General features: G+C 38.1%; 1 protein-coding gene across 2 annotated transcripts in view; it reads right to left on the bottom strand.

Moving 5' to 3' along the window:
* UBR1 (ubiquitin protein ligase E3 component n-recognin 1) overlaps positions 1-15593 on the bottom strand; it is a 138863-nt gene that overhangs the window by 10365 nt on the left and 112905 nt on the right. Inside the window, exons 40-44 of one of the 2 annotated variants that reach the window (XM_045059456.1) lie at positions 13101-13188; positions 11169-11302; positions 9764-9872; positions 7275-7331; positions 4700-4777 (exon numbers count right to left, since the gene is read on the bottom strand). In XM_045059456.1, the coding sequence (XP_044915391.1) occupies positions 4700-4777; positions 7275-7331; positions 9764-9872; positions 11169-11302; positions 13101-13188 (466 nt within the window). Of the gene's footprint in view, positions 1-4699; positions 4778-7274; positions 7332-9763; positions 9873-11168; positions 11303-13100; positions 13203-15593 lie in introns of those variants that run through there. The other variant, XR_006599290.1, reaches the window with a different exon arrangement.

Below are 15593 nucleotides of genomic sequence, written 5' to 3'. Positions count from 1 at the left end.
AATTGAGGAGAGATGTCATAGAAGATGGTGGAGTAAGGAGCTCCAGGAATTGGTTCCTCTACCAATACAACTGTTGATCTGGCAAAAACTGTCTGAAGCAACCATTTTGGAACTTGGAATCTAGGTGATCATTGCAGCATCCACAGGAGTGCTTAACAAAGAAAGAGGCTGGTAAATTTTAGTAAATTTTGGCTTTTTGTGTAGTGGCTACCACCCCCTCAAAAAAATGAGGGTTGTCCTCAAAACTCAGGGTTGTTTACTTCTTCCTGGCAGTTCACTCAGGGGCTGACACACACACTGGCTATTGTTTCAACTTCTATGGGCTGAAGGGACTTCCTTGGTGGTGATGGCAGAGGGGACTTAAAGAGACAGAATATTCTTTATATTTTTTCTCATTGGATCAAGAAATTTAAGGAAATCTGTCAGTTCACTGGCTGACGGCAGCAAAAATGGAACAGAGACTTCAGTGAACACATAATAAGGAATACAGTCTCTGCAAAAACCAGTTTGGTCACTAAACAAACAGACAACTACAGCCTTCATCAAGTAACAGTGGCAATTCCAGGGGAGGGGGTAGAATCTGATTTCCAGAGCTACTACATTACAACATTCAAAACGTCCACTTCTCACCAAAACTCACAAAGCTTACAAAGAAACAGAAATGATGGCCTATTCACAGGAAAGAAAGAAACTGACAGAAATCATCCCTGAGGAAACCCAGACATGACACTTGTTAATAATCAAAGATTCTAAATTAACTCTTAAATGAGCTCAAAGAGCTGATGGAAACCATTGACAAAGAACTAAAGGAAATTAGGAAAACACATGAAAGAGTAGGAAATACCAGCAAAGAGAAATTATAAAAAAAAGAGAAACAAATAGAAAAGTACAACAGCTGAAATAAAAAACCTACTAAAGGGGTTTAACTGCATATCTGAGCTGGCAGAAGAATCAGTGAATTTTAAGACAGGATAGTTAAAATTACTGAGGAAGAGGAGCAGAAAGAAATAAGAATGAATAAAAAGGAACAGAGGGGTTTATGGGACACCATCAAGCATACCAACATACACACATATTATGAGAGTCACAGAAGGAGAAGCAAGTGAAAAAATATTTTTTTGAAGAAATAATGGCCCAAACTCCTCAAATCTGTTGAAAAACATGAATTTACATGTCAGGAGTGAAACTGAACTACAAACAGGACGAATTCAAAGAGATTCACACAGAAGACATATTACGATCAAGCCGTCAAAAGCCAGAGACAAAGAAAGAAGCTTGAAAGCAGCAAGAAAAGCAATTCATCACATACAAGGAGTCCTCAGTAAAATTAACAGCTGAAACCATGGAGGCTAGAAGGCAGTAGGATACATGTAATGTCCTCAAAGAAAAAAAGCTGTCAACTAAGAATTCTACATCTGCCAAAACTATCTTTTAAAAACAAAGGAGAAATGAAGACATTCCCAGACCAACAAGTGCTAAGGAAGTTCATCGCTGCTAGGCCTGTCTTACGAGAAGTAATAAAGGGAGTCCTTCAAGCCAAAACAGAAAAACACCAATGGCAACTTGCAGCCATATAAAAAAAATATAGATAACTGGTAAAATTAACTACACATGTAAGTATAAAAGCTAGTATTATTATAACTTTGGAAAAATGACTCCTCTTTTTTTGTTTACTATATTATTTAAAAGACAAATGAACAAACCACCATTATAAATCTACATTAACATGCACAGAACGCATAAAAATGTAACCTGTGACCTCAACGACATAAAGAAGGGAGAAAAAATTAGAAAGGAACAGTTAATTATGCAGCTGAAACTATGATGTTGTCAAGTCAAACTAAATTTAGAATGTTAAAAAAAAATAAATTTAGGATGTTAACTGTAATCCCTATGGATACCCAGGTAAGTTGTAGGGTACACACAAAAATCAACTGTGTTTCAATACACCAGCAATGGAACAATCCAAAAAGGAAATTAAGAAAAATAATTGCAGGGGTGCCTGGGTGGCTCTGTTGGTTAAGTGTCTGACTCTTGGTTTTGGCTCACGTCATGATCTCACAGTTTCATGAGTTTGAGCCCCATGTTAGGCCCCATGCTGACAGTGCGGAGTCTGCTTGGGATTCTCTGTCTTCCTGTCCCTCTGCCACTCCCCCACTTGCATGGTCTCTCTCTCTCAAAATAAATAAATAAACTTAAAAAAAAAAGATAAATAATTTCATTCACAATAGCATCCAAAATACTAAAATATCCAGGAATAAATTTAACCAAAGAGGGCAAGACTTGTACACTGGAAACTACAAAATACTGCAGAAAGAAATTAAAGAAGGTCTAAATATGGGAAGGCATCCATGTTCATGGACTGGAGTACTTAATGTTATTAAGATGGCAATACTCCCCAAAGTAATCTATAGGATTAATTTAATCTCTATTAAAATTCTAACTGCCTTTTTGCAGAAATGGAAAAGCCAATCCTCATATTTGTATCTAACTGCAAGGGGCCCCAAATAATTAAAACAACACTGAAAAAGAAAAATAAAGTTGGAAGGCTCACATGTAACAATTTTAAAACTTCTTTTACAAAGCTATAGTAACTTAAAAGTGTGGTACTAGCATAAGGATAGACAGACATAGAGACCAATGGAACAGACTTTAGGATTTAGAAAGAAACCCAAACATCACTGACCAACTGATTTTCAACGTGGGTGCCAAGACTATCCAATAAGGGAAGAATAGTCTCTTAAAAAATGGTGCTGTGATAAGTGGAAACCACATGAAAAAAAAAAAAAAAGAATGAAGCGGGACTTCCTGCTTTATTCCAAAAATTAACTCAAAACAGATCCACAGCTTAAATACAGAGCTAAACTATAAAACTATTAAGAATAGACTGAAAGAGAACAGAATAGGCCACCCCAAAGTATGCTGCTTTGGCATAATGATTATTTTGAATTAAAGTTACTTAAGAAACAGCAGGTGCAAAAAGGACACTCTGACACCTCTTTCGTTCTCCTGAAAGCAGGAAATAAATCTCCCATGTGAAGGTATCCTCTCTATACCAGAAGGATAGAAAATACCCTTACTGCCAAAGTTAGGGAAATCAAAGTCAAGAAGCCTGTATATATAAACTCTCTTACTTCTTCATTAATTTGGTACTCTAAGTGTAAACTCCTTTGTTTTGTCAAATCTTCACAAATAATTATTTCTTTAACTATAAAGTATAAACCTAGTTTCTTCTTTGAGTCACGTATCTCTGTGATCTCCCATATATATGAAATTAAATTGGTTTTTCTCCTATTAATCTGAGAGAGAATCCCAAGCAGGCTCCACACTGTCAGCATGGGGCCTGATGCAGGGTTCAAACTCATAAACTGAGATTGTGACTCGAGCTGAAGTCAAATGCTTAACCAACTGAGCTGCCCAGGCATCCCTCTCATATTATTCTGTCTTATGCCAATTTAATTATTTGACTAGAGGGAAGAACAGAGAGGGAGGAACAGAGAGGGAAGAAAGGAAGAGTCTCCTTCCCCTTCAGTATAAAGAAATCTTACAACTCAACAACAAAAAAGACAGTCCAATTACAAGATGGGCAAAGGGCTTGAACAGGCATTTCTCCAAAGAACATACACAAATGTCCAAAAAGCACATAAAAAGATGTTCAACATCAGTGGTCATTCAGAAAATGTGTATTAGGGCACCTGGGTGGCTCAGATGGTTAAGCATCCAACTTGATTTCAGCTCAGGTCATGATCTCATGGTTCATGAGTTTACGCCCCATGTTGAGCTGTGCACTGACAGCAGAGCCTGCTTGATAGTCTCTCTCTCTCTCCCTCTCTGCCCCTCATGTGCTCTCTCTCTCAAAACTTACACTGCTGATGGAAATGTAAAATGAGACAGCCATTTATGGAAAACTGCTTACTGGCAACTCAAAGAGTTAAACATAGAATTACCATAATGACCCAATAATTCTACTCCTAGGAATATATATAAGAAAAATGAAAATATATGCCCACATAGAAACTTGTACATGAATGTTTACGGTAGCATTATTCATAATAATCAAAAGAGGGAAACAACCTAAGTGCTCATCAATGGATAAATGGATAAACAAACTCTGTATATGCATACAATGGAATATTTAAGATTTTATTTTTAAGTAATAGCTATACCTAACAGGGGGCTCAAATTCCACCGACTAAGCCAGCCAGGCACCCCTACAGTAGAATATTATTTAGCCAAGAAAGGGCCGAATACATGCTACAACTTGGATGGACTTCAAAAACTATACTATGTGAAAGAAGCAAGACACAAAAAATCATATATGATACCTTTTATATGATATATAGAGAGTAGGCAAATTCATAGAGACAGAAAGCAGATTATTGATTACCAGGGGACTGGGAAAGAGGGAAATGGGGTGTGATTACTTAGTGGATACAAGGTGTTTCTCCAGGATGATGAAAAAGTTTTCAAACTAGAGAGAGGTGGTGGTTGCACAACATTGTGCAGACACTAAATTGTATTGAATTGTATACTTTGTCATCATTAACTGTATGTTTTGTGGATCTCACCTCAATAATAAAAAAGAAATCAGCAATCACTGTTATAAAAGATGCTAAGTGGTCAATTTTTAAAAAGTTAGCTAGTGGTGGTGCATACCAATTACAGGCTTAAAATTTTTTAAAAAAATATTTCCTCTTACCTGAAATGAGAAGCTTGATTTAGGAGGCAGCTATAGTCATCAGGTAGCTCTATCAAACTATTTCTTTTTCTAGGGTATCTAGAAATATAATTTAAAAGACAATTTTACTTAAGAGTAAATAAACCCATGTCAAAAACCAACTAAGTAACAGAAGGAAGAATATCTTAAAAATAACAAAAGAACCCATACTTGCACCCCATAGTAATTCCCCCTGTTGACAACATTAAATCCAAGCACCTGAGCCTAGAATTCCAAATCTTTCATCAGCTGGTTTCCTTTCCAAACTCAACCTCCACTATTCCTGAAGACTAAATTGTTCTAGCTAGATTTCCATAATGGCTAGGAAGGTAATATAAAAAGTTGTTAAGGATACACAGGCTTTGTAATCAGACGCAGCTACAAATCCTAAATTCTCTAGTATCTAACAAGTCACTGAACCCAAGCCTGTATTTCATGGTCTGTAAACTAGAAGATGAATATATTATACTTTCTCAGTCATAAGCCACACTATCAATTTAATAATAAATTTTTGATGTGGGGGGGAAGAAATATAAAAGACTCATGCTGATTTAAGAAATGTCAAATATAAATAATAGAATCAAGGAAACTCATAGAGCTGTTAAGGACTCAATAAGATACTAAAGTGGAACATAATGTACTTAGTACTTGATACATGTCTGTAAATGTTATTCATTCTTACAATATAATACAGATATGATAAAAAGCCTTGCATGAATGCCATGAAGAAGAATATCTGAATAACATGGACATTCTATCCTCAAACCACAATCAACTTAAATTCTGTAATTCCTTCTATGTTCAGCTAAAAATTATCTTCTCCAAGAGTAACCTGGCATCATTAAAAATCTTCTACTGTTTAAATTTCTATAGCATTAACAGTACATTCCATATACTATTACACTTTATGTTTTTAGTTTATGTACATAATTTGATTATAAATTACCCATGACCAAAAAGCTGTATGTGTTAGGTCTTTTAATTCTCCCAAAGTATTTTAGAACCATGCTGGGGAAATAGTAGGTGTCTAAAAGGCACATGAGGTGCGCCTGGGTGGCTCAGTCAGTTGAGCTTCGGACTTTGGCTCAGGTCATGATCTTGCAGTTTGTGAGTTCAAGCCCCACGTCAGGCTCTGTGCTGACAGCTCAGAGCCTTGAGTCTGCTTCAGATTCTGTGTGTCCCTCTTTCTCTGCCCATTCCCCGCTCATACTCTGTCTCTGTCTCTCAAAAATGAATAAATGTTAAAAAAATTTTTTTAAATAAAATAAATAAAAGGCACATAATGAACTGAAATAAAGGAAAAATTGTGTGAGATTAACAGTCCTAAAATATGTACTCATCTTTTAAACTTTTCTCTCTACTCTTTCTTTTCTTGGTGATGTGAATACTACTCTATCTAAGTTATAAAAGCTGCTCTATAATCTCTAAACCACTAAAGTGGGGTTAAGGGGTAGGCAGCATATGCACATTTACAGTGAAGGCTAAAGAATTTGAAAGAGTCGGGGCACCTGGGTGGCGCAGTCGGTTAAGCGTCCGACTTCAGCCAGGTCACGGTCTCGCGGTCTGTGGGTTCGAGCCCCGCGTCAGGCTCTGGGCTGATGGCTCAGAGCCTGGAGCCTGTTTCCGATTCTGTGTCTCCCTCTCTCTCTGCCCCTCCCCCGTTCATGCTCTGTCTCTCTGTCCCAAAAATAAATAAACGTTGAAAAAAAAAAAAAATTAAAAAAAAAAAAAAAGAATTTGAAAGAGTGAGAAAAGATGAGAATAGAAGGTGGCATATGCACTTTGTGTCACAATGTTTGCTTTGGCCATGGAAAAATGGTACTACTGATGTTAGCATTTAAGGCTAGGGGTCAATTACTCTGCTTGTTTACTGAAGCAATTCAATTTGAATAAAAATTAGACACATATAACATAAAGCAGGCCCTGGTGGGATACAAAGAAAACAAGCATGCAATCTGGCCTTATTGAACTTACTGTTGAGTGCTTTATGGTGCTGGCAGGTACGCATGCACACACACATATGAGAGGGTGTATCAGGAGAGACTTGTGGGATGAGGTCAGATTTGAATTGGTCCTTGAGGAAGAGGTGGATTATGACTGAGCCATAACTTAAAGAACACAGGAGGGCTGAAGAAAATTTTGTTGGGTAGTCTCTAAGTATAAAGATAGGAAGGGAAGGGGTAAAGGGAATAGTTCTATTTATATCTTACTCTATTCTCAAAAGGAAAAAAATGTTGTACAGGAATACTGTCACTACCCTCTGATTGTAATATACCAGCAGCTCCAAGATGCCATTCTCTTCCTGTGCCTTTTAATATGCATGTACACGCTTAAGAAAGAGGAGCTGGTGGAGTTAAACAATTTAAGAGGGAAAGGACAGTCCCTCCAAGAAAAAAATCAATTGCAGGAAGAATCTGAATTCTGGCAAAGACCTAAGAGAAACGCAGGAAACAATGTACTGAGTAAGAATGGAGAAGACAGACTAGAAATCATATTCAGCAAACCAACTATTTTTGGAAACACAACCTGTAGGAAAGGACTAAGAAGTAAAACCAACCTGACTATGGTGCTTTTCTGCTTCAAACAGTTCAGTAAGGCAGGATCTGCACACCACCTATATGGAGAGCCAAGAGAAAAGCAAACAGGTCATCACAACTTCAGCACAGTGTTCATGAGTGGGCCACCCTCTCCAAATCTGTCCCTTCTTTCCATGTTCCCTCCACTAGACTTCTACAATCTTGCTCCTTTGCTTTCCTTCTCTTTGTTTTTGTGTCTGCCTATTTATTTTGTCCCCTTTCTGTTACTGATTTCTTTTTTTAAGGGCTTATCAATCAAGGTCTTACTAGAAAAACAGAAACCATTCTGAAGAGGGAATTTAATACCAGGAATTGGTAATAAAGATGATAGAAGGGCTGCAAAGCCAACCAGGAGATAAAAAGACAAGGTGACCCAAAGATTAGCCAGTAACAGGAAGCCACCGCCTCTCCCAGGATGGAGGAACGAAAGGAAATTGTGGCATTACTAGAAACGAGGGGCTAGGGTCACTGATGGATACTGGAACCACCAGAGACTTGGCTGATGGGAACTAAAGCCAGAGAAGAGCTACAGTCACTGGCCAGAGATACCACACAAAGCAGAGAGAGGTGGCCTGAACACTCAGGCTTCTCTCTTCCTCCTCGCTTCCAATACCCTATTACTGCCTCCCCCAGGCTGAATACAGGCAGACGCCAACTGACAAGAAAGACTAGGCAATACGGCTTCCAAGTCTCAGTCCCCTGTACTTCAGAGCAGAGGATAAGGGGAGGCTCTGCAGGAATGGTACAAAGTGCAAGGACATTCCGTTACAAAGTCTGAATTTTTGTCATTAACCTAGAAGAGTAAGTTTAAAACGTATTGACTCCAACAACATACAAGTCAAGTCAGTATAACCTACTGTGATTGTACTTAACACAAAGCATGATGCTGATTTTTAAAGATCTGTTTTAATTCATTTTTAATCACACTGGAGATTAGAACCCCTCATAAGAAATGAAGATACACAAAAAAGAACCTAACAGAAGAGATGAGAACACAGAAAATGTGGCAGGAGACAAGCAGACATTCACACAAATCCTGACATGGACACGGAGAAAGAAACACTAATGAAAGAAAAAGGAGAAAGGTAAAGGCAGAAAATTGAAAAAATAAAGGAAATCATGGGTGTAATCATGTGATTTATAATAATAAGTATGTATAGTCTTCAACCCAGTTCCCAGCACAGGGAATTTCCTAAGTGATGACAGCAACAAAGGTGTGTTTTAGGATCCCTCCTAGGGATGGGGGCTGGGTACTGGGAGAACCAAACATGCGACAGAAGATTGGAACTTTCAGCTCTGCTACTTCAACCACCATGGAGGAAAGAGGGACTGGAGGTTGAATCAGTCACTAATGGCCACTGATTTAATCAACCATGCCTATGTAATATAGCCTCCAAAATCACCAACAGGACCGGATTTGGAGAACTTCCACATTGGTGAACACGTGGTGATTTGGGGAGGGTGGTGTGTTTAGGAAGTATGCAATCTTGGCTCCCTTTCCCTGTGCATCTCTTCCACCTGGCTGTTCCTGAGTAAACTGGTGATCTAGTAAGTAAAATGTTTCTCTGAGTTCTGTGAGCTGCTTTAGCAAATTAACTGAACCCAAGGAGGGGTCAGTGGAGCCTCTGTTCTATAGCCATTGGGTTAGGAGCACAGGTGACAACCTTGGACTTGCTAGTAGAAGCTGTCTGAGATGTGTCTGTATGTAGGCATGCCAGTCTATAGCAATGAGCCCTTAACCTGTGGGATCTGATGCTATCTCCAGGTAGACAGTGTAGGATTGAGGTGAATTGTAGGATACCCAGCCAGTGTCAGAGAACTGCCTGTTGGATATGTGGCCAAAACATCCTCCCCAAACACCCCAAACACTGGGTGTCAGAATCTGTAATGGAGGAAATACAGTAAGAGTAACAGTGAGAATTAATTATTAAAACAATGCTACATGTCAATTATATCTCAAAAAAAAAAAAAAAAGATGGAAATTGTGGAAGCAAAGATAGGGAAGGACACTAGAGGTTAGGAGGGTAGACAGTGATCAGGAGGTCCAGAAATGATGAGGTAGAAAGAAAGTTCTTCTCAAAAAAAGACCCACCTCTCTCAAGGAAATTTAACTGATACATTTTGATTCACCAAATGACTTTTTTATTCCCCTCAGGCACCCTCCTGAGATGTGCGCTACCACGTGAGATATGCTACTGTTTTAGAGCCCCAATTTTGTTTCTTTTGATATTTAGTTGTGACTATGTGGCTGCTGACAACATGACCACCTCCCCCTGCTGCCCAGCCTGCCTGATGATTTATAGGAAACGGCAGCTTTAGGGAAGAGTAGCACAAGGAACGGTAATTATGGTGGGACAAGCGGAAATTCCAGCTGCCCATGGCTGCTGGACTTGTCTCCAATTCCTTGAGTGCGTGAATTAGGAACACAACAGTATAATAACCCAACAGTCACATTTTGCCCTCATAGTACCTCTGGAGGAGGGGTCTTACAGTATCCCAATATTCCTGGAAAAGCAGGAACAAATTGGTGGGTAAAGACAGATAGCTACAGAGTGCACTATATTCTCCTTCTGCAGGATCTGCAAGAGAATAACAATACATTTAGTAAGCACATTATTCTTACCTGGTATTACAGCACCATCTAGATAAATTAATACATGATTTTTTTAAAATGCAAAAAAACAACTACGTGGGAAGTAGCACCCCATTTACAGGCATACCAGTTCAGTTCTAGACCACCACAATAAAGTGAGTATTGCAATGAAGCAAGTCAAGTGAATTTTTGGCTTCCCAGTGATTATTAAAGTTACGCTTCTACTATTTGTAGTCTATTTAGTGTGCAACAGAATTATGCCTAAAACAAAAATGTACATACCTTAATTAAAAAATATTTTATTGCTAAAAACTGCGGACCATCCTCTGGCCTTTCAGCCAGTCATAATCAATCATCACAGATCACCCTAACAAATATAATAATAACGAAAAAGTTTGAAATATTGCAAGAATAATCAAAATGTGACACAAACATGAAGTGAGCAAATGCTGTGGGAAAAATGGCACTGGCAGACTTCCTTGGCGCAGGGTTGCCACAAACCTTCAATTTGTAAAAAATGCGGTATCTGCAAAGTGCAATAAGGCAATGCGCAATATGACAAGGTATGCCTGTGTATAGGATCACAACAAACTAGATCAAATAAACCCTGCTGAACTGAGTTCAAGATACAGAAGCTGAAAGCCAATAAAGCTGACCTGTTCAGCTTAATCTCAAAGGACAAAAGCAAGAATCTCTAAACAATTTTGGTGATGCTTCCAAAATCATACAAATGTTCTGATTTTTACCCATACAAAAGAACAAGGAAGCCTTGTCTATTTTGATCTAGATTTAAGGCAAGTAAAGAAGAAAGGAAATGACTGGTACTCAAACATACATATCCTCACTTTGTTACAACAGGCCTTTCCTATCAGCATTTTACTTCTTTTGTAGTAGTCATATGTTCAAAAGTCAAATAAGGAGTATAAAATAACATTTTCCTCCTACTTAACCAAATTGTTCTCTTCCCTAAATGCAACCAATGTTCCTAATTTTTTTGCATATCCTAACAGTTATGTTCTGTGTGCAGACATTTTATAAGCTCAAGTACATCAACTATACATAGATAGGAGTCCTGAGTAGGTCTTGCATATTATGAAGCTAATCTCATTTTTGGTCTCACCTTTAGCCCATACCACAGCAGGGGCACACATGTTGACAGTGAACACTGATGAAAGAGGCAGAGAACAGAAAAGTAGTTTTGCCCTCACCTTGTATTTTTGAGGTTGAAGGTAAGAAAAAATATCTATTGTATCCTATTCTGAGACTTCACTTTCCTACTTACTTGTCAGCAGTTCATCAGGTGGAGTTACTCCAAGTAAATAGTGGAAAAACAAGGCAGCACAGCGAAGGTAAGGGGTGATACCATTCTTCAGTGAGACCCACAAATACCAGCCAGGAATACCACACCCAATGCAGCTAGGAGGCAATAATTCCAGAACAGAACAGAATACTGATCAGACTAAACCCCTAGACTTTAAACACATCCTCATTTAAAAACATAGCTAAGTATTTAAATAATTTTTTACCCATTTAATTTTTAAACATTTAAAACATAATATTTAACTGGCAATAGCTTCTACATTTAAATCTTCTGAAAGTTTCCTAAATAAAACCACAAATCTTGTATCTTTTACCATGCAGGTTTTTATTTTATTTAATTAAAAAATAAATCAATTATTTATATTATGATTAGCAATATGCAATAATTATTAATATTCATAATCATTAATTAATTTTTAAATGAGGGGCAGGCAAAGGTTTATTAGAGTATAAGAAATTAAGAATAGTATGAAAGCTCTTTACAGAGAGGGGGCATATGAAAGTGAATGCCCCTACCATGTAAATTTTTAAGGCAAATAACTATTTTCTTCTTTATCCTAACCCTTATGATGAAATGTGAATCAGATATATTTATCAATAACTAACCAAAGCAGTTAAGTTAGCTAAAAAAATTAATACTTTCTTGATTTCTGTATTAAAGTTGGTGATTCATAGAGCAGTGAAAAGTACTCTATATCTTATTTGCAATGTTACAACACAAAGAGTGAACCCTAATGTGAACTATAGACTTTAGTTAACAACAATGTATTGATACTGTTTTATCATCTTTAACAAATCTACCACACTGAAGGCTGGATGTTAATTACAGGAGAAACTGGTGAGGGGAGGGAGTATACAGGAACACTATGTACTTTCTGTTTAAATTTTCTGTAAGCCTAACAAAACAGCTCTAAAAAATAAAGTCTAGTAACACACACACACACACACACACACACACACACACACCCTCTCTCTCTCTCTCTCTCTCTCTCTCTCTCTCTCTCGCTCTCTCTCTCTCGCTCTCTCTCTCTCCCTCCCCCCCCTCTCTCCCTCTTCCTCTCTCTCTTCAGTACCTAACTAAAAAACAAAACAAAACAGAAAACCTAACTAAAAATTGATGAAGAAGATGAAAGCAAAGAGGGGAGGGGCGCCTGGGTGGCGCAGTCGGTTAAGCGTCCGACTTCAGCCAGGTCACGGTCTCGCGGTCCGTGAGTTCGAGCCCCGCGTCGGGCTCTGGGCTGATGGCTCAGAGCCTGCAGCCTGTTTCCGATTCTGTGTCTCCCTCTCTCTCTGCCCCTCCCCCGTTCATGCTCTGTCTCTCTCTGTCCCAAAAATAAATAAACATTGAAAAAAAAAATTAAAAAAAAAAAAAAAAAGAAAGCAAAGAGGGGAGAGTTTGGCAGCATGTAGAGCTCAGTGGGGCACTCTTATTATACTTTTGATTTTAGCCTTTGCATCGCCAATATATTTCACATGTTACATAAAAGCCATAAAAAAAATCTCTAGTTAGTTAAGCGTATCAACTGTATAGATTGCTTTAAATGGATGACCTATTTTCTATTTTGTACATTTATTTAAATTCTAAATGCTGCCATTTGTTAAAATTTTATTATCTTTGGCCTATGTTCCCAGAACAGTTTTATAAAAGTAAAGATGTATCAAAACTGTTCTTTATAATAAGAGTAAAGAACAGTTTATAAGAGTACAGATGTATCAAAACTTGTTTCAGTCTCAGAAACAAACAAATGGGTAGCTGTAATTCCAAAAGCTCTTAACTGATTTTTAAAAACTGGAATTAAAATGGTTCAAAAGTTATTGTGCCAAACAACTGAACAAAGAGGTGGAATTATTAAAACAATACTGAAATAGGTTGAACTAATGAACTGCTACTCACCCATTTGTATATTGAGAAACTTCTGCCAAGAAAGAAGATGCAGAACGAGCCTCTTCACTCTCTTCTTGAACCTGAGCAAGGGGGAGGTCTGAAAAAGAAATTCTGAAAGATAAATCTATGAGTTTGCTATTCAATATATTAATTACACCTCAATATCATGGTGTCAGGATAATAAACAATGTCAACTCAACTGAGGCTCTTTTCCTTTTTCTCAATCTAAATAGTTGATTCTAAATATTAAAACTGTTGGGTAAGGGGCGCCCGGGTGGCTCAGTCAGTTAAGGGTCCAACTTCAGCTTAGGACATGATCTCATGGTTCATGAGTTTGAGCCCTGTGTCGGGCTCTGTACTGATAGCTCAGAGCCTGGAGCCTGCCTCAGATTCTGTGTCTCCCTCTCTCTGCCCCTCCTCCGCTTGCGTGCACGTACTCACTCGCTCTCTCTCTCTCAAAAATAAACATTAAAAAAAAAACCCTCTTAGGTAAACTTTATCAGTATATTAGATGAAGAAACAAATAGGGCAGAATCACATGGATGTTTAATAAATGCTTATCTCATTGTAACATGACCAGGTAAACAAATTAGTGGTCATCTATCTGCTTTGCATTCCTAGGAGTCTTAGCTAACAGGTAGAAATTCAGCTTCTAGAAAAGGAAGTAGGTTGCTGTCCTGCCTTTACTCTCAAGCAACACATTACGAAGAACCTTGTAAGGTAATTTCCTTCATTAATCTATCCTTAAGGAGGACCATCCTAAACCTTTCCACCAATTGCTAACTCACTCACTTAGGTTAAAGCTCTGGATAAGACACTTAAGTTCTCTGAACTTCAGTTTTATCATATTAAAATGGGTATAAAAATGCCAACATTGTAGTTCAATGTGATGGATGGTTACATCCTATTTGAATAGTGCTCTCTTGTTTTAAAAATACTTAAAAAATATATATACATTAATTCATCTGAAAGACAATTAAAATTACCCTGTGTCTCTTACTTTGGTTGGATATTGCTAGTTCTTCTCCTTTCAGTTAAGATCTCTTTAGGAAAAACACACTTTTTTTAAAAAAAGGAAAATATATCATGAATTCATATTGATATTTCCAATTTAAATATGTTTAATATTTGCACGACTGAAGTGAATTTTACATGCAGTGAAATACACAAACAATAAATGTACCATTTGATGAGTTTTGACAAATGCACACACCCATGTAACAAGATTTTTAAAAATGAAACTTTATTTCTTAAAGCAGTTTTAGGTTCATTACAAAATTGAGAGGAAAGCACTGAGTTTCCAGATACCTGCCCTACTATCAACAGCTTGCACTAGAGTGGTACATTTGTTACAATCAATGAACCTATACTGACACATCATTATCATCCAAAGTCCACAGTTTACATTAGGGTTCATCCTGGTATTGTACATTCTGTAGGTCTTCACAAACGAAATGTAGCCACTGTTACAGTATCATACAGAGTAGTTTCACTGCCCTCAAAATCCTCTGTGCTCTCCAAATTCACCACTCTTTCCCCGCCCTCCCCGCCCCCCCCCCCAACCTCTGGTAATCACTGATATACTGTCTCCATAGCTTTGCCTTTTCCAGAATGTCATATACAGTTGACCCTTGGACAACATGGGGGTTAAGGGTGCCAACATCCTGCATAGCCAAAAATCTACCTATACATTTTGACTCTCCAGTAACTAACAGGCTACTGTTGACTGAAAGCCTTACTGATAAGATATTGAGTCACTTAACATGCATTAAAAAAAAATTTTTTTTTTAAGTTTATTCATTTTTGAGAGAGCACAAGTGAGGGTGGGGCAGAGAGGGAGACAGAGAATCTGAAGCAGGCTCCAGGCTCTGAGCTGTCAGCACAGAGCCCGATGCAGGGCTCAAACTCACGAACCATGAGATCATGACCTGAGCTGAAGTCGAACACTTAACCAACTGAGCTACCCAGATGCCCCAACACGTATTTTGTATAACATTATATAAGTATGTTACATGTTATATATTTTGTGTGTTATATACTGTATTCTTACAATAAAGTAAGTTAGAGAAAAGAACAATTATTAAGAAAATTATATGAGAAAATCAGGCAACAACAGATGTTAGCGAGGATGCAGAGAAAGAGGATCTCTTTTGCATTGTTGGTGGGAATGCAAGCTGGTGCAGCCACTCTGGAGAACAGTATGGAGGTTCCTCAAAAAATTAAAAATAGAACTACCCTACGACCCAGCAAATGCACTACTAGGTACTTATCCAAGGGATACAGATGTGCTGTTTCAAAAGGACACATGCACCCCAATGTTTAGAGCAGCACTATCAACAATAGCCAAAGTACAGAAAGAGACCAAATGTCCATCGATGGATGAATGGATAAGAAGATGTGGTATATTGGGGCGCCTGGGTGGCGCAGTCGGTTAAGCGTCCGACTTCAGCCAGGTCACGATCTCGCGGTCCGTGAGTTCGAGCCCCGCGTCAGGCTCTGGGC

This window comes from Felis catus, chromosome B3 (genome assembly GCF_018350175.1).
Source record: "Felis catus isolate Fca126 chromosome B3, F.catus_Fca126_mat1.0, whole genome shotgun sequence".
NCBI classification, from domain to species: Eukaryota; Metazoa; Chordata; class Mammalia; order Carnivora; family Felidae; genus Felis; species Felis catus.
The sequence above is the reverse complement of the archived record's forward strand: the minus strand, read 5'-3'. Positions and strand labels throughout refer to the sequence as shown.